The following is a 20,398-nucleotide window of genomic DNA, read 5'->3' as shown; positions in this document are numbered from 1 at the left end:
AATCCAGGGCTCAAAGGCCTTCGAGGGGTGTTTATTGTATTTCTAATTGTTGCTCCAGTCCCAGTCCCCGACGCCTCCACCAGAATGACTCTTCCTCTTCTCCCTTATCCTTTCGCTCCTCTACCTTTTAGGTGGTACATTATTTGTTCATGGTATGTTTAAAATCCACATTAATCTTCAATAAAAATTTATTTATTTTACGTTGTGCAATTCCTGAGCACGGGGTATGCTCACGACGCTGTGAACCATGGCACAGAATTTTGCTGCAGAATATCTCGGTCCCCAGGGTCACCGTGTACCCAGAGCCTTCCTTCCCCATTCGTCCCCCGCCAGCCCCACAGAAGTGGGGTCCACACCAGGTCCAGTCAGAGGGCATCACAGCTCGGGCCCTGGAAGGGGGCACGGGACACGTCCTTCTGTCCCACCAGCGCTGACCTTCCTTCACGTGGGACCTGCTGACCTCCTGGATCGTCTCCACCTCCTCCGCAAACAACGCTGAGTGTTCCCAGAAGGGGGACAGCAGGCAGGGGCCAAGGAGGGGCTTCCGGAATCCTGTGCCCTGGGGGACTCTGGGACAGCCTTCCAGGTGGCCCTTTATGTCCTCCAGGCACCAGGCCACGATTCCACCTCATGTCTCAGGGAATGCGCCAACCCATCTAGAAGGCCCGTTACGTCCCCATGTCACAGATGGGGGCACCGAGGCTAATAGCACAGCCTGGGTCACTAGGAAGACAAGCTGGGTCAGGAAGCCCATCTCCTTGACTTTGGATTGTCCTACCCGCAGGCGTGCATCTTGGCGTCCTGGGGCTCGGGGTCCCTCCTCCTGGGGGTTCTCACCACCCGCCGAGGGCCCTCTCGCACTGATCTCAGGGGAGCAGAGCTGACCAACCTCCCTGGGGCCCCACATGGGGCTGGGGAAGGGCCGACTCCGGGCTCTGGGGGCTCTCCCAGTACTGGGCCAGCCGGTCCCCTGCAGGACAAGGACTTCTTGCTGGGGATCGGCTGGGGCCTCTGCTTCCTCACGTTGTCACCTGGGCTGCCAGTCCCTAGACCAGAAACCTGCCCGTCTGAAGAGACCACCGCTGCCTCCCTTGGGTCTCACTTGCCCGAGTCCCTCCCCGGGACGACCCGCATCTCTGACGCCTGCTCCCGTGGGGGCCGCCTCCCCTTGGACTGGGACAGGTCTGGCCTCCATCCCGGGGAACGCACTGGCTTTGGCGCATTATTTGGCCCAGAGGCCTGTGAACCTTCTGGCCCTGGGTCGTGAGGGATGCTCTCCCCTCTGTGGTGTGACCATCCAGCCTTCTGCATCTCCCGGTTTCTGTTTGGGCCACGGGAGGACCAGCCGTGTCCCTGCTGGCGTCAGGCTGTGGTGTCACAGCACAAACAAGGGTCTCTGTCTCCGACATGTGCCCTCTTTTACTAACACAGCCTCTTGTATCCTCGTGACATCCCCTCTCCTCCCCGGTGGAAGGCCCGTGTGACCGGTTCTGAGGAAGAGAATAGAACGATGGGTGTCGCTTCCAAGGTGGTTCATGAAAGCCTGTGGTGTCTCCAGGTTCCTTTTCTCCCGGGTCCATTCTCTGTCTCTGTGTCAGTCTGTGTGTCTGTGTGTGTGTCTCTCTCTGACGAAGCAAGAGCAGATAACATGAGCTGCCCCAGGAGGCCCAGGGCCAAGAACCTGCAGAGGCCCCGGGCTGAGACACAGACGTCCTGAGACCCCCCAGTCCCAGCCGAATCCTGCCAAGAGCACGTGCCCGGTCGCGGTCTTGGAGGCGGACCCTGCCCCAGTCGAGCCTCAGCTGAGGCTGCAGCCCTGGCCTCCTGGGTGACCGTGGGGCTGAGGCTCCCAGCCGAGCCGAGCCGGGAGACTGGCACAGAAAGTGTGAGGTGGTCAAGAGCTCTTCCTGCAGGCACCTCATTAGGGTAATGTCTTTGTGGAGACTCTGGAAGAATTATGGTGTGCATAGTCCTTGTGCAGCTGTACAGAAGGCATCTAGGACGCTCGAGGCCCTCTCTCTCAGAGGCTGACAGTCCCCAAATTCCAATAAGCTATTGCCTATTTTGCTCACTGCCCTCTCGCCAGCAGCGAGCACGTGCCTGGCGTGTCACGGGTGCTTCTACGTGTTTCCTGAAGGAGTGAGCTGCTTTCTGGGGAAGTGTGGGGTGTCGGGGAGCCCAGGGAGCAGTGCACAGACTCACTGCAGAGAAGACACGCGGCGAGGATTACACTGGACCGGTCCGAGGTCTATTTCCCAGCAGACAGGAGGTGACAGCCCCTCTCGGCCGTGGAACCTGGAGGGCACGAGCTGACGGGCCAGGACCGGACTCTCCCTGCCGGCCAGCACGTGCCCTCCTATCCCCAGCTCCTGAGGATCATCAAGGATCCCTCTTGGGCTAGAGCCACGGCCCTCGGACTTCACCCCATCAGCGGCCTGGGGTCACCAGACACCTCTCAGCAAGCCGCGGGATGAGAACTCCCGGAATCGCGAAGAACGCTCCTGGGGTCTCGGAGGACCACGAGCGGAGCCCCAAAGTAAAGGTGGTGGCCCTCAGGGCAGGATGGTGTGCGCACAGGAGGCTGTGGAGGGACAGGGGCACTGAGGGGGCACTGCCCGGTGGGGGCCGGTCTGCCCACGAGCGTTCCCTTTCTCTCCCCGGTTTCTCGTGTGCTGGTGTGGGACACTGCCCTGGTCCTCCAGCCACGGCCACAGAGGCCAGACCGGACGGGCTGCCCGGTGCCCCCTGGCCACGCCCGTCGGCAGGACGAGCCCGGTGCTGATGCAGGACGGGGCCGTGGAAGGGGAGCGCCTCCCACGGGGCTTGGAAGAGACCGCTGTCACCCCTCCTCTCTCTGCCCCCGGTGAGCCGACCCTAACAGGGCGGACGGGGCCAGGCATGGCGCGGACCTGGACGGTGGGGGGTGGGGGGGAGGGCTCTCGACCACGTGTTACCGTCTTTCGGAAGAACGGTCACACCGTCGGCGAGCTCCAAAGTCTCACATATGTCTACGAATCTTTTCATGCTCGGGAAGCTGGACGTGTTCCGTCTGCCTGCGGTCGGGAAGCACAGTCACGTCAGTTACCAGTTCTGGCCGCGTGGGCTGCACCCCGACCCCCACGGACACCTCCGGGCCCTCGCAGGACAGAGACGCGAGGGCGCTGCCACGGGAGGCGCAGCAGACGGGTGATGGGGAAATGTCCTTCTGTCCCTTCTGTGCCCCGAGGCGGGCGGGTGTCCCCAGCGAGGCCCTGGAGACCGGCTCGGGTAGCCCCGTCTGCTCACCCAACCCCTCTGGCTGCAGCCCTTCCCCCCCAGCGTGCGTGCCCTGCATGTCCCGCGGGCCCCGTGCCTGGAGGGGTCCTTCCCCGACCCCACTCCCTTCCGTACCGCCCCCGCCGGGCACAGAACCTCTCCCCATCTGCCTTCCCTTCACCACCTCCACCTGCCCTGCCCCCAACTCCCCCCATCCTGCCCTCAGCGCCAGGGCCTGAGCCTGGCCTCCCGTGGATGGCCAGCCCCACTCCTGGCCTCTCCTCCTCCGGGCTCCCCCTCCACTGGCCTCCCCCACTCACCCCTGCAGCAGCCACCTCAGAGACCTGCCCACGTGGTCTCCAGGCTCCGCCCACCCACCTGCCCCCTGCCACCTGCCGCCAGCCTGCCCTGCAAGGGCTGCGACCCACGGTGTGGACTGCCCGTGTCCTCCCGGACTCATACACCAAAGCCCCGGCGCGACGGTGAGAGGGGTCGGGGCCTCCGGGGGTGCGCGGGGTTAGCTGGGGTCCTCGCGACAGGATCGGTGCCCCGGTAAGAAGAGGAAGGGACCGGAGCCCCCTCCCCAGCACCTGACGCGGCGAGACGGCGGCCGCCTGCAGACCCCGGCCCTCCATCGGGTCTGCGCCCTGAGCTGTGAGGATCGGTGTCGGTCGCGGGCGCCCTGTCGCGGAGCCCGAGCTGCGGCAGAGGCCTCCCTCTGAGCCTGTGCCCCTGCGCCCCCCCCCTTACCTGCCCCCGCACACCCCCTCCCCCAGATGTCACTCACTTAAGAACAGTAGCATCTTGGCGGTCCGGCCGGCGCGGCCCAGGCGCAGGTAGACCACGCCGAAGCTGTAGTCCGTGGACAGCACGTGGAAACCCTCCACCCCCTTCACTGGGCGGGAGAGAAGCGAGGCAGGGCGTGCGGGAGGGGTGGAGAGCCCCCTGCTCCCCCCGGGGCCACGGCCCGCCTGACCGCCCCCGTGTGCCGGGCGCCCATCCCGCCTCTCCCCCCACGTTCCCCAGGACGGAGGGGCGTCTGGGGACGGCGCCGGCAGAGGCACCCTGTCCCGCGTCTGGGTGATGAAGCCGGGGGGGGGGGGGCGGGGGCCACTGCCACCCCCGGCCTCCCTCTCCGGGCCCCGGGCTATCATACGCACGTGTGTTCCTGAACACCGCCTTCTTCCCATCTTTCCGAAGAATTAACGTGTATGACTGACACCCCTGTGACCTAGGGGGACAAGGCGGGACCCCCATTTCTGGAATTTTCCAATTTGGACCAGGACCGGTCCCACAGCTTAAGGGAAACACTTCGAACACCCAGTGCCTGCTGAGTGACCCCGTGTAGCGTGGGGGCTTCTCCCAAAATCAGGCTTTTGAATTTTAGGGGCAGGAAGTGACGGGTTTCAGGGCTGTGGGGACCGTCACTGTAGGCTTTCCCGGTGATCCGGCTCCGGCACCCCCACCCGGGCGGGAAGATGCCCCAGGCTGCCGTGGCCAGGGCTCTGGGGAGGCTGTGCTGGGCCCCCCGTCCTGCTCCACTCACCGCCTAAAGGCCAGGACCACCTTCAGCTGGGCCACTTTGTGAACCTTCACCGTGGATGCCCCCAGCTTCCTCCTGTGTCTGCCAGGCAAGAACCCCTGGCCATCGGAGGCAACAGCCAGAATGTACCAGAACCCTGAAAACTGTGCAGAAGTGCTGAGGAAGGCGCTCTTTCCCAGGCTCCCAGCCAGGCTCCCGGAACCCACCGGACAAGGGATGCCTCCCAGACACCCAGCCCGCGTCCAGCACCCACAGATCTGCACGGCCCCTGGTTAGGGGCCCTGGTGGGCAGACGCCAGACTGTCCGGGGGTGCGGGGGCTGGGCACTGGGAGCCGTGTGCTGTAACTTCCTTCCCGTGCAGGGCCTCCGGGGGGGCCCATCCCTCTGATTTCCTGCCACAAACCCACCGTCCCAGACACCGCCACGGCCCGCTCAGCTGTGCCCACGGCCACCCCCGCTGGAGGGTTCCACCTGCCAGCGATCTCCTCGTTCCAGAACACGTCCTGCTGATTCCACCTCTGCCCACCTAGCATCTCTGGGTGCACCTGCCTGGGGCCCTGCGCCCTACCCAGCCCCCATGGCCGGCAGCTGCTCTGGGAGAGGCCGGGGGGGCAGTCCCCCTGGGCTGGCAGGGGCCTGTGCCGGAGACTCCTGCCAGCCTCAGGGCACTGCCCAGGGCCCCGCGAAGGCCCTTGGAAGATTTTTAGGGAGCGATCTTCCAGCTGCCCACGCTCGGACGATCCCTGGCCCCCACGGCCTGGGTGCCTGGCTCGGGGGACAGCAGGCCTACGGCTTTACCTTGTTCCAGTTGAGGCTGTGGGCCTCCCTGGGCAGCTGTTCCTGTGGCTGGGACCCCATGGCCAGCACAAGCGCCAGGACCAGCGTGGGCACCAGCCTCCCCGGTCCCATCTTCAGCCTCCTTCTTCGGCCACCAGGGCACTGAGTTTAAATCTCCCCACCCACCGACCCTGCCGTGGCCGTCCAACCAACCCGGAGCCTTGAGCCGGCCTGGGGTGGGCCGATGGGGAGGCCGGGGGGCTGCGGGCCTTCTCCTGCCCCGGGCACAGAGGGCCGGCCCAGGTGCTCAGCCTGGTCGGTGCCGCCTGCCTGGGAGGCGTCAGACAAAACCATCGTGTTCCCGAGGTCACTCCCCCCAGACCTCAGGTCACCACGTGTCCCCTGGAGCCGTCCCTCCTCACAGTGGGAGCCCTGGGCCTCTCACACTAGCTCCCCACCCCCGGAAGAGAGACAACAGCCAGCTAGTGTCACTATGAGTCACTTCACAAGGTTATCTGCGTGTGAGAAGGAGGACCTGACTGCAGGGTCGCCCTGAGCAGGTGCTGACGGGGGGGTCTGCCCTGAGCAGGTGCTGAGGGGGGGTCTGCCCTGAGCAGATGCTGACGGGGGGGTCTGTCCTGAGCAGGTGCTGAAGGGGGGTCTGCCCTGAGCAGGTGCTGACGGGGGGTCTGTCCTGAGCAGGTGCTGACGGGGGGTCTGTCCTGAGCAGGTGCTGACAGAGGGGGCAGCCGGTGTGTGTGCATAGGCACATGGGGTGCGTGTGCGTGTGCGTGCAGCTCTCCTGTATGTGCCCGCCTGCCGCCTTCCTGGCGTGCACCCCACCTCGCCGTGAGGGATGGGCAGCCCCCACCCCAGCTTCTGCCAGGACCTCCGGCAGGGTCCTAAGCAACTGAGCCTCCCAGGCACCTCCGACGTAGGTGAACTAGAAGACGTTATACTAAGTGGCAGAAACCAGGCAGAAAATACCACACGCTGTAGGATCTCACCCGTGTGAAAAACTCATAATGATAAGTAAAGAAATAGTGACGGGAGCCACGTCGCTGGTTGCCGGGGAGCACGGGGGGTCGGCAAGAGCCAGCGCCTGACCCCTCGGCGGGGACTGGTTTTCTGCTTGGGGTGATGCAGATGTTCTGGAACTAGATGGTGGTGATGGCGCCCGGCAGAGGAAGCGTAGTTAAGGTCAGGGACTTGTACCATGTTAAATGTTTAAAAGGAGAAAGTCGAGGGGCACCTGGGTGGCTCAGTCGGTGAAATGTCCGACCTCGGCTCAGATCACGATCTCACGGTTCGTGAGTTCGAGCCCCGGGTCGGCCTCTGTGCTGACAGCGTGGAGCCTGGAGCCTGTTTCAGATTCTGTGTCTCCCTCCCTCTCTGCCCCTCCCCCGCTCGCACTCTGTGTCTCTCTCGGTCTCAAAAACAGACGTTCAAAAAATTAAAGCGAGAGAGTCGATTTTATATTACATTTGAGACATAAATACACGTACTCGTGAAAAGAAGCAAACCAAGAAAAGAGAAAGAATGCCTTCCCGGGTGAGGACGGGAAGACTCCGGTCTGGAGCTGGCACCGGCCGTGTCTCGTAAGCGGTGCCGAGGCAGGCGGGAGCCGGGTCTGGCTCCGGAGCTGGTGCTGCCGGGGGTCTCGCCGTGTCGAGGGCGCCGGCTCCGCGTCAGGAGGGGATGCGAGAGCGAATGCGGGGCCGGCTCTAGTCTGGGCCTTGCGCCGGCTGTCTCCGCGAACGTGTCGGAGCGGGTCACGGCCCTGGAGCCGGGAGCCCAGCCGACACCGGGGCGGGTGACAGAGCGTCTCTGTCTCTGGAGTCTCTGGGCATGGGGGCGCTCGGGCCTCTGGGAGCTTCTGTGTTGGACCTAGAGCTGCTCTGGGGGCTGGAGTTGGCCCTGGAACTGGCCGGGCTCCAGCTTGGAACTGGGCCCGAGCTGGTTCCGGACCCGGCCCTGGCTCCAGACCCGGGGCTGGAACGACGGCTGGAGCGCTCCCGGGCCTGGCCATACACCTGCCTCTGTTTCTGGCATTGGCGCTCGAACTGATGCTGGTGCCTTCTGCCTCCAGCTTTGGCGTCAGAGCTGACGCGGGAACTTCGTCTCGCTCTGGAGCTGGCACCGGAGACCCCGTCCTCGGACGTCGGGGCCGGGACCGGTGCCGGCACAGGTGGCGAGGTTGGAGCTCCTGCTGGAGCCCGTGCTGTGGCCGGCCCGTCCTCTGACCCTGGCTCTGAGGAGTCGTTGCGGAGCTGGTTCTGGCTCTAGGGCAGTCCTGCCTCAGTTTCCTTCTGTGTCCAGGGTGGGGCTAAGGCGTCCCTCCTCCCGGAGTCGGGCATGCTGCCAGGAAGAACCGACCGGGCTCGGTCACGAGGAGCCCTTACAAAAGAGGACCGTACGGAGGGAGGAGGGCACCGACAGGCCTCCCCGCCGGGGGGCGCCCCAGGCTGCTCTGGTGCAGGTGGCCATTGTCCACATCGGGGGTGACGCGGGTGACCCCTTGTTGTCTCCGGGCTGGAAGCAGAGCTGCAACGCGGACCTGTGGCTGCAGACCCCCGACACAGAGCGTTTGTGGGTGCGTGTGGCAGGCAGGGCCTTGGTGGCAGCTGAAGACGAGGGGCTGCTTGAGGCTGACGGTGCCAGAAACCACCGGGGACGGAGGCGGGCGCTCGGCGCGGTGGGGCGGGCGCGTCCGGCAGATGACCGGACCCTGCAGGGCACCCCAGGCTGGGCTCCAGCTCCTGGGCCCCGGCGCCCTCGTGGGTGTGGGCTGGGGAACACGGCACCGGGAGGGGCTGTCGGGTGGAAGGGCGGGAGTCACCTTCTCCCCCAAGCTGTCCAAGGCAGACACCGTCCCGGGGCAGGACCTGGCCCGGGCGTGTGTTCTCTCCAAACCCCCATGTTCGGTGGGCGCTGCCCTGTCTCTGAAAGCCCCTCAGCCTCCAGAGCCCCCAGGGAGTGAGGGGCTGTCTCCAGCCCTGGCCCAGGATCCCGCCCGGGAATGACCCTGTCTTTGGGAGGACGGGTCTCCATCAGGACCAGGGAGGGGACCGGCCCCACCCCCTCCCCACGGCCAGTAGGCTCAGGACCCTGCGAGAGCTCTCTGTTCGAGGAGTCCTTGAGAGCACGTGTGTCCCCTCAGCCTGGCAAGTGAAAGATCCAAGCCACAAAGCTCAGGTTCTAGTAGAAGCAGAATTTCCACCTAACAATCAAGTGTAGAGTCTCTGTCTACAGCCAGTCTACACCCGCTGACCCCCAACCCCCGCCAGGGAAATAGTCACGGGGAAGAGCTGTCTGGGCTGGGGGAGGGCTCCTCCCATTTCTCCTGGCCTGGGGGGACCCCAGAGAACGTCTCCATTGTTCTCTTTCCCCCCAAGGGAGGAGCTGGCCCCGAGCACCCCTGCACCGTGGGTGTCCCCGCCCCCGGGTCCCCACTGCTGAGAAAGAGGCCACAGGGACCTGTGTCAGGAGTCTGGTCGGCCACCGCACCTGGGGCCATGCCAGGCCCTAGTGGCCGGATGGAAAGGCTGGATGGCTTTGGGGGCGGGGCCTCACTGGCGTCCCCTCCCCCCTTCCCCTCTGTGGTCTGCGATCCGGGTCCTGTACGGGTGCTCCATCCGTCACCGGTACCCGCCTTGTTCCTGCCATGGGAGTGATCGCTCTGCATCACCCATTTCACGGAGCAGGAGAGTGAGGCCCAGAGAAGGGAGGCAGGTGTTTCTGGGCACAGGGCTGGTCAGCAGAGAGCTGGAAAACCACCTCCGGAGCCCCCGCCAGCCCGGCAAGGACCACCCGAGCCGAGGGCGAGCCTTCCCCTTGTGCCTGGCCACTCATTCTTCCCAGACCTTGACGGTGGCCTGTGCCTCTTGGCTATGGGTATTGCTGGCCGAACAGGAGGGAGTCCAGCCGGTAGGACAGGTCTAGCTACAGGGCACAGGGACACCTGTGAGCTACCAGGAGCCACATTGTGGTCTCTGTCCCCGAGCCTGCCCGGCAGCTGGGGCCCAGATGCCCTAGGGGTCGGCACACACCTGGGTCTGGGCTGAGCAGGAGGCCATGACCTCAACGGGACTCCACTCGGCCCTCTCCTGGCTCCTGCCCGGTCTCACCACCTGTCCTCCCTGAGGGGCTCCAGGGCCCAGATCCAGGCCCCTGATGGCTGCTCAGGCTCCAGCCGGGAAAGATGTACAGCCTGTGGAGCAGCTGGACCTCTTGGGGCTGGAGGGAGGGCCGGCCACCCACGGGGCCCGGGCTGGGAAGGATGCGGGCCTCGTGGGATGAAGAGGGGGCTGGGACCCGGTCCCGGGGTCACGGCTCATGTATACAAAGGGCTGAAATCACTGAGCGCCTGGGGGATGACCAGTTACAGTGGCCCCTGACACTTGGTCATCCTGGAGGTGGCCCCCGGCCTCCCCGGGCAGCTTGCCACCCTCTGACTGCTCACAGGGCTGCAGCCAGGCACAAGGCTGGACCTCTGTCCAAGGTCCTGCCAGGAAGACAAGGCGGAAGGAGGAAAGGAGAAGGGCAGGGGGCGGACCGACTTCTCCCTGCCCTGAGTCGGCCTCCACTGCTGCCTCCAGGAGCCCTGGCCAAGTCATGCCACAGGGTCCAAGCACCTGGACCCTGGGGTGGAGTCTGCGATCCAGGCCAGCTGGGTGGGATGGGTGTAGTCACTGGCCGTCGTGTCCCCAGATGTCCAACCCACCTGGCCTCGCACCCTGAGGCCTGCCTGGATGCTTTTGGGGCTGAGGAGAGGTTCGGTTCCCAGAGCAGTTGGCGGAGGTGGGAACATGGGGGACCAGCCAGGCGGGGAGCGATCAGATTCATGCACGTCAGCGTCACCTCTGGATCATCCACAGGTGCTGGGTGCAGGTCCCTGGGCACACGTGGCCACCCCACGACCCAGCCGGCCCCGGGGAGGGAGACTTGTGTACCCAGGGCACCTCCCCTCCACCTACCCCTGGGGCGAGCCTGGGCCGTGGCCACACTGATGCACGTCGCCATCTGACCCTCAGGGACAGTGGGGATCTTGAGGTTAGGAAAGGCAAGGACTGGCCCAGGACAAATGAGGTGTGCAGAGTCCAGGGAGCAGGGCTGATCTCCAGTCCTAGGCCAGCCTCTAGCCTCCCATGGGGTTCTCCCTGGGAACGAGAGCCCCTGAGAGGCTCGGGCTTCCCTATCCACCCCATCCGTGTGAGGCTGTGACCTCTGGGCATCTCCAGAAAGGCGCGCGCACACACACACACACTCTGACTGTCCAATTGGGGATCAGAGAGGAGTCCACACTGGGAGAGGGTGGGTAACACGGGGGACAGAAGAGAAAGGCTGGAGGCAGTGGGGCCCGAGCCTAAATGCAATGGGGCCCCTGGAGTGCGTGTCCGGTGGGTACAGGGTCTGAACGAGTTCACCTCCACCTTCCCTGGGCCTGGGACCCAGGCAGGAGGGGTGGCCGTGCCTGGACCCGCAGCGGACCCAGGCCCGCGTGAGTGTGTTCCGTGCCAGGCCCACCCCTTCCTCGTCCTTCCACGATCACGTGTGCCCACGAGCCTCATGGGATAGCAGGCACGGGACGTGTCTACAGGTGGCTCCCTGATGGCACCCCTACAAGTAGATGCCAGAAGGACCCCACTGTGCAGACGGGTGACCGGGGGCCCCAGGAGGCACAATGCAGTGTCCCAGCACTGGTCAGGGGGAAAACCCAGGTCTGAACCCAGCTCTGTGGCCCCAAAGCCGTGGCACCGGCTGCACCAGGCCTCGAGGGGACGTGTCTGGGCTGTGTTGGTGTCACTGTAGGGTCAGGGTATGGGGTGGAGGGGAGCCCTTTGCAGCCTGGGAGGGGCTCTTGTAGGAGCAGGAAGCCGGGTAAGGGGACCCCAGGAAGTGACCTCACCTCCCTGGTCACAGAGCCCAATTGAACTCAGAACCCGGGTCACCAGGCACCCACATTCTGGAGACAGCGCCCGACTGGGCTCATTCGTTGGGACACCTTTGCCTGACGAACATGTTCTGCTGTTGTGTGCCCGTGTCCCGCGGCTGCCGGCTCGGGGGAGCTCGCGGCCGCGACCCTTCCCGACCCTGGAGACAGTGGGTCAGGTCGTGCACAGGACGCCTCAGGTCTCTAGCTCGCAGGGACCCAAAGGTAACACAGGGAGACCCAGAGACAGCCGGTCCAGCCTGACACCACTCTGATCTGACTTGTGTGGCCCCAGGTCCCCTCCCCTGTGTGTGTGTGTGTTGTACGTGTGTGTGTCGGTGTGTGTCTGTGTGGAAGGAGGGGTCGTGTGTGGAGGGCCCACCTGAGCAGCTGCAGGCTGATCAAGGGGTCAGATACCTGGTCGTCAGGTCAGGCCCACACCCCGGTCAAGGCTGGATGGGAGGGACAGGGTCTGCTGGGTTGGCCCTCTTGTCCCCGATGTTCATCCGGAGCCCTGTAGGTGGATGTCACTGTGTCCCAGGCGCAGGGCTGTGCACATTCAGGTCTGTGTCCGATCTGGGAGCCGCAGGTGGAGAGGGAGGAAGGACACTGAGGATGACTGGGTGGGGCTGTGATGTCTCCGGGCCGTCCGCGGGTCACTGTCTTTACAGAAATCAACCGATGAAATCGGGAAACGTCTGGCCGAATCCCATTACACCTGCCGTAGAGAGTTGTGCGTGTGCCCCGTCGCCCAGGAGGGCCACCCTGGACCCAGGGAGAGAGTGGCCGCACAGAGTTCATGTGAAGCAGAGCCTGGAGATGGCCTGGGAAGGCCTCCTTCACCGCCCTGGCCCCTCCAGAGGGTGCTGGTTCACGGGTCCTGGGATCAGGACCCGGAGCCCCCGGAGGCAGAGCCCGAGGGTGAGAAGGCTGGGGTGGGAGACGTGTGTTCACGGGGCCCGGGCGGTGCTGGGCCACCCTGGGAGGAGCCCCCGGGGGCTGGTGTGGGGCCAGGAGCAGAGACTGAGAGCCCCGGGCTGCGGCCTGCAGGGGGGCAGAGGTCCTGGTGTGGGTTCCTGGCCGCGGCTTCTCGGGGAGGCTCTGGGGTGAGTTGTGTGTCTGCAAAGGCCCCTGGAGAGGCCGGCGCTGGGTGGTGTGGGGGACCGTCCCTCCTCTCACCCTGAGGCCTTGGAGCCACTGCAACCATCACTCTGTTTTCTTCTCAAGATTCCGGGGCAGGAGCAGAAGCCGGTGCGGCTCCAGAGCCCGAACCAAGGGCATCGGGGTCCTCGGCGTCTCTGCATTCAGGGGTGGAGTCTGGGGCGACTCCTGCAGGGGCCGGAGAGCCAGCAGGTGACCTGGTACCTGTGCGGGGACAGCGGGCACCTGAGCAGAGTCAGCTGGTTCCTGCTTCTGCTCCCAACACTGTTCCTGCCATCGCCCTTGTTCCCCTGTGGATTCCGGCCACAAATCCAGGGCTCAAAGGCCTTCGAGGGGTGTTTATTGTATTTCTAATTGTTGCTCCAGTCCCAGTCCCCGACGCCTCCACCAGAATGACTCTTCCTCTTCTCCCTTATCCTTTCGCTCCTCTACCTTTTAGGTGGTACATTATTTGTTCATGGTATGTTTAAAATCCACATTAATCTTCAATAAAAATTTATTTATTTTACGTTGTGCAATTCCTGAGCACGGGGTATGCTCACGACGCTGTGAACCATGGCACAGAATTTTGCTGCAGAATATCTCGGTCCCCAGGGTCACCGTGTACCCAGAGCCTTCCTTCCCCATTCGTCCCCCGCCAGCCCCACAGAAGTGGGGTCCACACCAGGTCCAGTCAGAGGGCATCACAGCTCGGGCCCTGGAAGGGGGCACGGGACACGTCCTTCTGTCCCACCAGCGCTGACCTTCCTTCACGTGGGACCTGCTGACCTCCTGGATCGTCTCCACCTCCTCCGCAAACAACGCTGAGTGTTCCCAGAAGGGGGACAGCAGGCAGGGGCCAAGGAGGGGCTTCCGGAATCCTGTGCCCTGGGGGACTCTGGGACAGCCTTCCAGGTGGCCCTTTATGTCCTCCAGGCACCAGGCCACGATTCCACCTCATGTCTCAGGGAATGCGCCAACCCATCTAGAAGGCCCGTTACGTCCCCATGTCACAGATGGGGGCACCGAGGCTAATAGCACAGCCTGGGTCACTAGGAAGACAAGCTGGGTCAGGAAGCCCATCTCCTTGACTTTGGATTGTCCTACCCGCAGGCGTGCATCTTGGCGTCCTGGGGCTCGGGGTCCCTCCTCCTGGGGGTTCTCACCACCCGCCGAGGGCCCTCTCGCACTGATCTCAGGGGAGCAGAGCTGACCAACCTCCCTGGGGCCCCACATGGGGCTGGGGAAGGGCCGACTCCGGGCTCTGGGGGCTCTCCCAGTACTGGGCCAGCCGGTCCCCTGCAGGACAAGGACTTCTTGCTGGGGATCGGCTGGGGCCTCTGCTTCCTCACGTTGTCACCTGGGCTGCCAGTCCCTAGACCAGAAACCTGCCCGTCTGAAGAGACCACCGCTGCCTCCCTTGGGTCTCACTTGCCCGAGTCCCTCCCCGGGACGACCCGCATCTCTGACGCCTGCTCCCGTGGGGGCCGCCTCCCCTTGGACTGGGACAGGTCTGGCCTCCATCCCGGGGAACGCACTGGCTTTGGCGCATTATTTGGCCCAGAGGCCTGTGAACCTTCTGGCCCTGGGTCGTGAGGGATGCTCTCCCCTCTGTGGTGTGACCATCCAGCCTTCTGCATCTCCCGGTTTCTGTTTGGGCCACGGGAGGACCAGCCGTGTCCCTGCTGGCGTCAGGCTGTGGTGTCACAGCACAAACAAGGGTCTCTGTCTCCGACATGTGCCCTCTTTTACTAACACAGCCTCTTGTATCCTCGTGACATCCCCTCTCCTCCCCGGTGGAAGGCCCGTGTGACCGGTTCTGAGGAAGAGAATAGAACGATGGGTGTCGCTTCCAAGGTGGTTCATGAAAGCCTGTGGTGTCTCCAGGTTCCTTTTCTCCCGGGTCCATTCTCTGTCTCTGTGTCAGTCTGTGTGTCTGTGTGTGTGTCTCTCTCTGACGAAGCAAGAGCAGATAACATGAGCTGCCCCAGGAGGCCCAGGGCCAAGAACCTGCAGAGGCCCCGGGCTGAGACACAGACGTCCTGAGACCCCCCAGTCCCAGCCGAATCCTGCCAAGAGCACGTGCCCGGTCGCGGTCTTGGAGGCGGACCCTGCCCCAGTCGAGCCTCAGCTGAGGCTGCAGCCCTGGCCTCCTGGGTGACCGTGGGGCTGAGGCTCCCAGCCGAGCCGAGCCGGGAGACTGGCACAGAAAGTGTGAGGTGGTCAAGAGCTCTTCCTGCAGGCACCTCATTAGGGTAATGTCTTTGTGGAGACTCTGGAAGAATTATGGTGTGCATAGTCCTTGTGCAGCTGTACAGAAGGCATCTAGGACGCTCGAGGCCCTCTCTCTCAGAGGCTGACAGTCCCCAAATTCCAATAAGCTATTGCCTATTTTGCTCACTGCCCTCTCGCCAGCAGCGAGCACGTGCCTGGCGTGTCACGGGTGCTTCTACGTGTTTCCTGAAGGAGTGAGCTGCTTTCTGGGGAAGTGTGGGGTGTCGGGGAGCCCAGGGAGCAGTGCACAGACTCACTGCAGAGAAGACACGCGGCGAGGATTACACTGGACCGGTCCGAGGTCTATTTCCCAGCAGACAGGAGGTGACAGCCCCTCTCGGCCGTGGAACCTGGAGGGCACGAGCTGACGGGCCAGGACCGGACTCTCCCTGCCGGCCAGCACGTGCCCTCCTATCCCCAGCTCCTGAGGATCATCAAGGATCCCTCTTGGGCTAGAGCCACGGCCCTCGGACTTCACCCCATCAGCGGCCTGGGGTCACCAGACACCTCTCAGCAAGCCGCGGGATGAGAACTCCCGGAATCGCGAAGAACGCTCCTGGGGTCTCGGAGGACCACGAGCGGAGCCCCAAAGTAAAGGTGGTGGCCCTCAGGGCAGGATGGTGTGCGCACAGGAGGCTGTGGAGGGACAGGGGCACTGAGGGGGCACTGCCCGGTGGGGGCCGGTCTGCCCACGAGCGTTCCCTTTCTCTCCCCGGTTTCTCGTGTGCTGGTGTGGGACACTGCCCTGGTCCTCCAGCCACGGCCACAGAGGCCAGACCGGACGGGCTGCCCGGTGCCCCCTGGCCACGCCCGTCGGCAGGACGAGCCCGGTGCTGATGCAGGACGGGGCCGTGGAAGGGGAGCGCCTCCCACGGGGCTTGGAAGAGACCGCTGTCACCCCTCCTCTCTCTGCCCCCGGTGAGCCGACCCTAACAGGGCGGACGGGGCCAGGCATGGCGCGGACCTGGACGGTGGGGGGTGGGGGGGAGGGCTCTCGACCACGTGTTACCGTCTTTCGGAAGAACGGTCACACCGTCGGCGAGCTCCAAAGTCTCACATATGTCTACGAATCTTTTCATGCTCGGGAAGCTGGACGTGTTCCGTCTGCCTGCGGTCGGGAAGCACAGTCACGTCAGTTACCAGTTCTGGCCGCGTGGGCTGCACCCCGACCCCCACGGACACCTCCGGGCCCTCGCAGGACAGAGACGCGAGGGCGCTGCCACGGGAGGCGCAGCAGACGGGTGATGGGGAAATGTCCTTCTGTCCCTTCTGTGCCCCGAGGCGGGCGGGTGTCCCCAGCGAGGCCCTGGACACCGGCTCGGGTAGCCCCGTCTGCTCACCCAGCCCCTCTGGCTGCAGCCCTTCCCCCCCAGCGTGCGTGCCCTGCATGTCCCGCGGGCCCCGTGCCTGGAGGGGTCCTTCCCCGACCCCACTCCCTTCCGTACCGCCCCCGCCGGGCACAGAACCTCTCCCCATCTGCCTTCCCTTCACCACCTCCACCTGCCCTGCCCCCAACTCCCCCCATCCTGCCCTCAGCGCCAGGGCCTGAGGCCCTGGCCTCCCGTGGATGGCCAGCCCCACTCCTGGCCTCTCCTCCTCCGGGCTCCCCCTCCACTGGCCTCCCCCACTCACCCCTGCAGCAGCCACCTCAGAGACCTGCCCACGTGGTCTCCAGGCTCCGCCCACCCACCTGCCCCCTGCCACCTGCCGCCAGCCTGCCCTGCAAGGGCTGCGACCCACGGTGTGGACTGCCCGTGTCCTCCCAGACTCATACACCAAAGCCCCGGCGCGACGGTGAGAGGGGTCGGGGCCTCCGGGGGTGCGCGGGGTTAGCTGGGGTCCTCGCGACAGGATCGGTGCCCCGGTAAGAAGAGCAAGGGACCGGAGCCCCCTCCCCAGCACCTGACGCGGCGAGACGGCGGCCGCCTGCAGACCCCGGCCCTCCATCGGGTCTGCGCCCTGAGCTGTGAGGATCGGTGTCGGTCGCGGGCGCCCTGTCGCGGAGCCCGAGCTGCGGCAGAGGCCTCCCTCTGAGCCTGTGCCCCTGCGCCCCCCCCCCTTACCTGCCCCCGCACACCCCCTCCCCCAGATGTCACTCACTTAAGAACAGTAGCATCTTGGCGGTCCGGCCGGCGCGGCCCAGGCGCAGGTAGACCACGCCGAAGCTGTAGTCCGTGGACAGCACGTGGAAACCCTCCACCCCCTTCACTGGGCGGGAGAGAAGCGAGGCAGGGCGTGCGGGAGGGGTGGAGAGCCCCCTGCTCCCCCCGGGGCCACGGCCCGCCTGACCGCCCCCGTGTGCCGGGCACCCATCCCGCCTCTCCCCCCACGTTCCCCAGGACGGAGGGGCGTCTGGGGACGGCGCCGGCAGAGGCACCCTGTCCCGCGTCTGGGTGACGAAGCCGGGGGGGGGGGGGGGGCAGGGGCCACTGCCACCCCCGGCCTCCCTCTCCGGGCCCCGGGCTATCATACGCACGTGTGTTCCTGAACACCGCCTTCTTCCCATCTTTCCGAAGAATTAACGTGTATGACTGACACCCCTGTGACCTAGGGGGACAAGGCGGGACCCCCATTTCTGGAATTTTCCAATTTGGACCAGGACCGGTCCCACAGCTTAAGGGAAACACTTCGAACACCCAGTGCCTGCTGAGTGACCCCGTGTAGCGTGGGGGCTTCTCCCAAAATCAGGCTTTTGAATTTTAGGGGCAGGAAGTGACGGGTTTCAGGGCTGTGGGGACCGTCACTCTAGGCTTTCCCGGTGATCCGGCTCCGGCACCCCCACCCGGACGGGAAGATGCCCCAGGCTGCCGTGGCCAGGGCTCTGGGGAGGCTGTGCTGGGCCCCCCGTCCTGCTCCACTCACCGGCTAAAGGCCAGGACCACCTTCAGCTGGGCCACTTTGTGAACCTTCACCGTGGATGCCCCCAGCTTCCTCCTGTGTCTGCCAGGCAAGAACCCCTGGCCATCGGAGGCAACAGCCAGAATGTACCAGAACCCTGAAAACTGTGCAGAAGTGCTGAGGAAGGCGCTCTTTCCCAGGCTCCCAGCCAGGCTCCCGGAACCCACCGGACAAGGGATGCCTCCCAGACACCCAGCCCGCGTCCAGCACCCACGGATCTGCACGGCCCCTGGTTAGGGGCCCTGGTGGGCAGACGCCAGACTGTCCGGGGGTGCGGGGGCTGGGCACTGGGAGCCGTGTGCTGTAACTTCCTTCCCGTGCAGGGCCTCCGGGGGGGCCCATCCCTCTGATTTCCTGCCACAAACCCACCGTCCCAGACACCGCCACGGCCCGCTCAGCTGTGCCCACGGCCACCCCCGCTGGAGGGTTCCACCTGCCAGCGATCTCCTCGTTCCAGAACACGTCCTGCTGATTCCACCTCTGCCCACCTAGCATCTCTGGGTGCACCTGCCTGGGGCCCTGCGCCCTACCCAGCCCCCATGGCCGGCAGCTGCTCTGGGAGAGGCCGGGGGGGCAGTCCCCCTGGGCTGGCAGGGGCCTGTGCCGGAGACTCCTGCCAGCCTCAGGGCACTGCCCAGGGCCCCGCGAAGGCCCTTGGAAGATTTTTAGGGAGCGATCTTCCAGCTGCCCACGCTCGGACGATCCCTGGCCCCCACGGCCTGGGTGCCTGGCTCGGGGGACAGCAGGCCTACGGCTTTACCTTGTTCCAGTTGAGGCTGTGGGCCTCCCTGGGCAGCTGTTCCTGTGGCTGGGACCCCATGGCCAGCACAAGCGCCAGGACCAGCGTGGGCACCAGCCTCCCCGGTCCCATCTTCAGCCTCCTTCTTCGGCCACCAGGGCACTGAGTTTAAATCTCCCCACCCACCGACCCTGCCGTGGCCGTCCAACCAACCCGGAGCCTTGAGCCGGCCTGGGGTGGGCCGATGGGGAGGCCGGGGGGCTGCGGGCCTTCTCCTGCCCCGGGCACAGAGGGCCGGCCCAGGTGCTCAGCCTGGTCGGTGCCGCCTGCCTGGGAGGCGTCAGACAAAACCATCGTGTTCCCGAGGTCACTCCCCCCAGACCTCAGGTCACCACGTGTCCCCTGGAGCCGTCCCTCCTCACAGTGGGAGCCCTGGGCCTCTCACACTAGCTCCCCACCCCCGGAAGAGAGACAACAGCCAGCTAGTGTCACTATGAGTCACTTCACAAGGTTATCTGCGTGTGAGAAGGAGGACCTGACTGCAGGGTCGCCCTGAGCAGGTGCTGACGGGGGGGTCTGCCCTGAGCAGGTGCTGAGGGGGGGTCTGCCCTGAGCAGATGCTGACGGGGGGGTCTGTCCTGAGCAGGTGCTGAAGGGGGGTCTGTCCTGAGCAGGTGCTGACGGGGGGGGGTCTGTCCTGAGCAGGTGCTGACGGAGGGGGGGGGGTCTGTCCTGAGCAGGTGCTGATGGGGGGTCTGCCCTGAGCAGGTGCTGACGGGGGGTCTGTCCTGAGCAGGTGCTGAAGGGGGGTCTGCCCTGAGCAGGTGCTGACGGGGGTCTGTCCTGAGCAGGTGCTGACGGGGGGTCTGTCCTGAGCAGGTGCTGAAGGGGGGTCTGCCCTGAGCAGGTGCTGACGGGGGGGTCTGCCCTGAACAGGTGCTGACGGGGGGTCTGTCCTGAGCAGGTGCTGCCGGGGGGTCTGTCCTGAGCAGGTGCTGAAGGGGGGTCTGTCCTGAGCAGGTGCTGACGGGGGGGGGTCTGTCCTGAGCAGGTGCTGACGGAGGGGGGGGGGTCTGTCCTGAGCAGGTGCTGATGGGGGGTCTGCCCTGAGCAGGTGCTGACGGGGGGTCTGTCCTGAGCAGGTGCTGAAGGGGGGTCTGCCCTGAGCAGGTGCTGACGGGGGTCTGTCCTGAGCAGGTGCTGACGGGGGGTCTGTCCTGAGCAGGTGCTGAAGGGGGGTCTGCCCTGAGCAGGTGCTGACGGGGGGGTCTGCCCTGAACAGGTGCTGACGGGGGGTCTGTCCTGAGCAGGTGCTGCCGGGGGGTCTGTCCTGAGCAGGTGCTGACAGGGGGTCTGCCCTGAGCAGGTGCTGACGGGGGGTCTGTCCTGAGCAGGTGCTGACGGGGGGTCTGTCCTGAGCAGGTGCTGACAGAGGGGGCAGCCGGTGTGTGTGCACAGGCACATGGGGTGCGTGTGCGTGTGCGTGCAGCTCTCCTGTATGTGCCCGCCTGCCGCCTTCCTGGCGTGCACCCCACCTCGCCGTGAGGGATGGGCAGCCCCCACCCCAGCTTCTGCCAGGACCTCCGGCAGGGCCCCACCAGACCACAGGAGGACCCACAGGCCAGGCCTCTGCAATCCTGGGCCCCTGGCCTTGCCCCAGAGCCCTGCCCCGGACTCCGAGGTGCCCCAGCCCAGCACCCCGGTGGGCACCAGTGCCCACCTCGTCGGCCCAGCACCCTGTCCGAACTCGAACTGCAGGCCTGCTCTCACTCAAGCAGACAACCCTCCCATCGGCCCGGGGCTGTGTGATCCCTCCCTGGGGAGCGGCTGCCTCCGGCC

General features: G+C 65.3%; 2 protein-coding genes and 1 long non-coding RNA gene across 5 annotated transcripts; 1 reads left to right on the top strand and 2 right to left on the bottom strand.

The window, feature by feature from the left end:
- Positions 1-1,262: 1,262 nt before the first annotated feature.
- LOC123381748 (epididymal-specific lipocalin-10-like) lies at positions 1,263-6,090 on the bottom strand. Of its 2 annotated transcripts, XM_045043552.1 has the most exons (5): positions 5,598-6,090; positions 4,802-4,941; positions 4,376-4,486; positions 4,043-4,152; positions 1,263-3,053 (listed from the first exon to the last, which is right to left on the bottom strand). In XM_045043552.1, exons 1-5 carry the CDS (start codon positions 5,706-5,708, stop codon positions 2,875-2,877), a joined length of 651 nt encoding a protein of 216 aa, XP_044899487.1. In that variant the 5' UTR covers positions 5,709-6,090; the 3' UTR covers positions 1,263-2,874. The 2 variants fall into 2 exon arrangements, with proteins under 2 accessions (XP_044899487.1, XP_044899486.1); XM_045043551.1 differs by lacking the exons at positions 4,802-4,941; positions 5,598-6,090 and having other exon boundaries at positions 1,263-2,581; positions 2,955-3,053; positions 4,043-4,675.
- Positions 6,091-11,671: 5,581 nt separating this feature from the next.
- On the top strand, positions 11,672-12,794 carry LOC109493649. The gene is made up of 3 exons (XR_002147930.3): positions 11,672-11,733; positions 12,180-12,429; positions 12,736-12,794. It is a non-coding gene; the product is annotated as an uncharacterized LOC109493649 (long non-coding RNA).
- A 1,445-nt stretch (positions 12,795-14,239) lies between these two features.
- Positions 14,240-18,996, bottom strand: LCN10 (lipocalin 10). 2 transcript variants are annotated; one of them, XM_045043556.1, is made up of 6 exons: positions 18,581-18,996; positions 17,785-17,924; positions 17,399-17,469; positions 17,023-17,130; positions 15,932-16,030; positions 14,240-15,558 (listed from the first exon to the last, which is right to left on the bottom strand). In XM_045043556.1, the coding sequence occupies exons 1-6, from the start codon at positions 18,689-18,691 to the stop codon at positions 15,530-15,532; spliced, it is 558 nt and encodes a 185-aa protein (XP_044899491.1). In that variant the 5' UTR covers positions 18,692-18,996; the 3' UTR covers positions 14,240-15,529. The 2 variants fall into 2 exon arrangements, with proteins under 2 accessions (XP_044899491.1, XP_044899490.1); XM_045043555.1 differs by having other exon boundaries at positions 17,023-17,469.
- Positions 18,997-20,398: the final 1,402 nt, after the last annotated feature.

Source organism: Felis catus, chromosome D4, assembly GCF_018350175.1.
Source record: "Felis catus isolate Fca126 chromosome D4, F.catus_Fca126_mat1.0, whole genome shotgun sequence".
Lineage (NCBI taxonomy): Eukaryota > Metazoa > Chordata > Mammalia > Carnivora > Felidae > Felis > Felis catus.
This window is presented reverse-complemented; position numbering and strand designations above follow the sequence as displayed.

Bases quoted from the DNA above. Each gene is read 5' to 3' on its own strand.
- LOC123381748 (XM_045043552.1), bottom strand. From the start codon at position 5,708: ATGGGACCGGGGAGGCTGGTGCCCACGCTGGTCCTGGCGCTTGTGCTG. The intron at 4,942-5,597 runs GTAAAGCCGTAG...ACTTCTGCACAG, and splicing joins ACAGCCTCAACTGGAACAAG to TTTTCAGGGTTCTGGTACAT. The intron at 4,487-4,801 runs GTGAGTGGAGCA...TTGTCCCCCTAG, and splicing joins GTGGTCCTGGCCTTTAGGCG to GTCACAGGGGTGTCAGTCAT.
- LCN10 (XM_045043555.1), bottom strand. From the start codon at position 18,691: ATGGGACCGGGGAGGCTGGTGCCCACGCTGGTCCTGGCGCTTGTGCTG. The intron at 17,925-18,580 runs GTAAAGCCGTAG...ACTTCTGCACAG, and splicing joins ACAGCCTCAACTGGAACAAG to TTTTCAGGGTTCTGGTACAT. The intron at 16,031-17,022 runs GTGAGTGACATC...TCCCGACCGCAG, and splicing joins CAAGATGCTACTGTTCTTAA to GCAGACGGAACACGTCCAGC.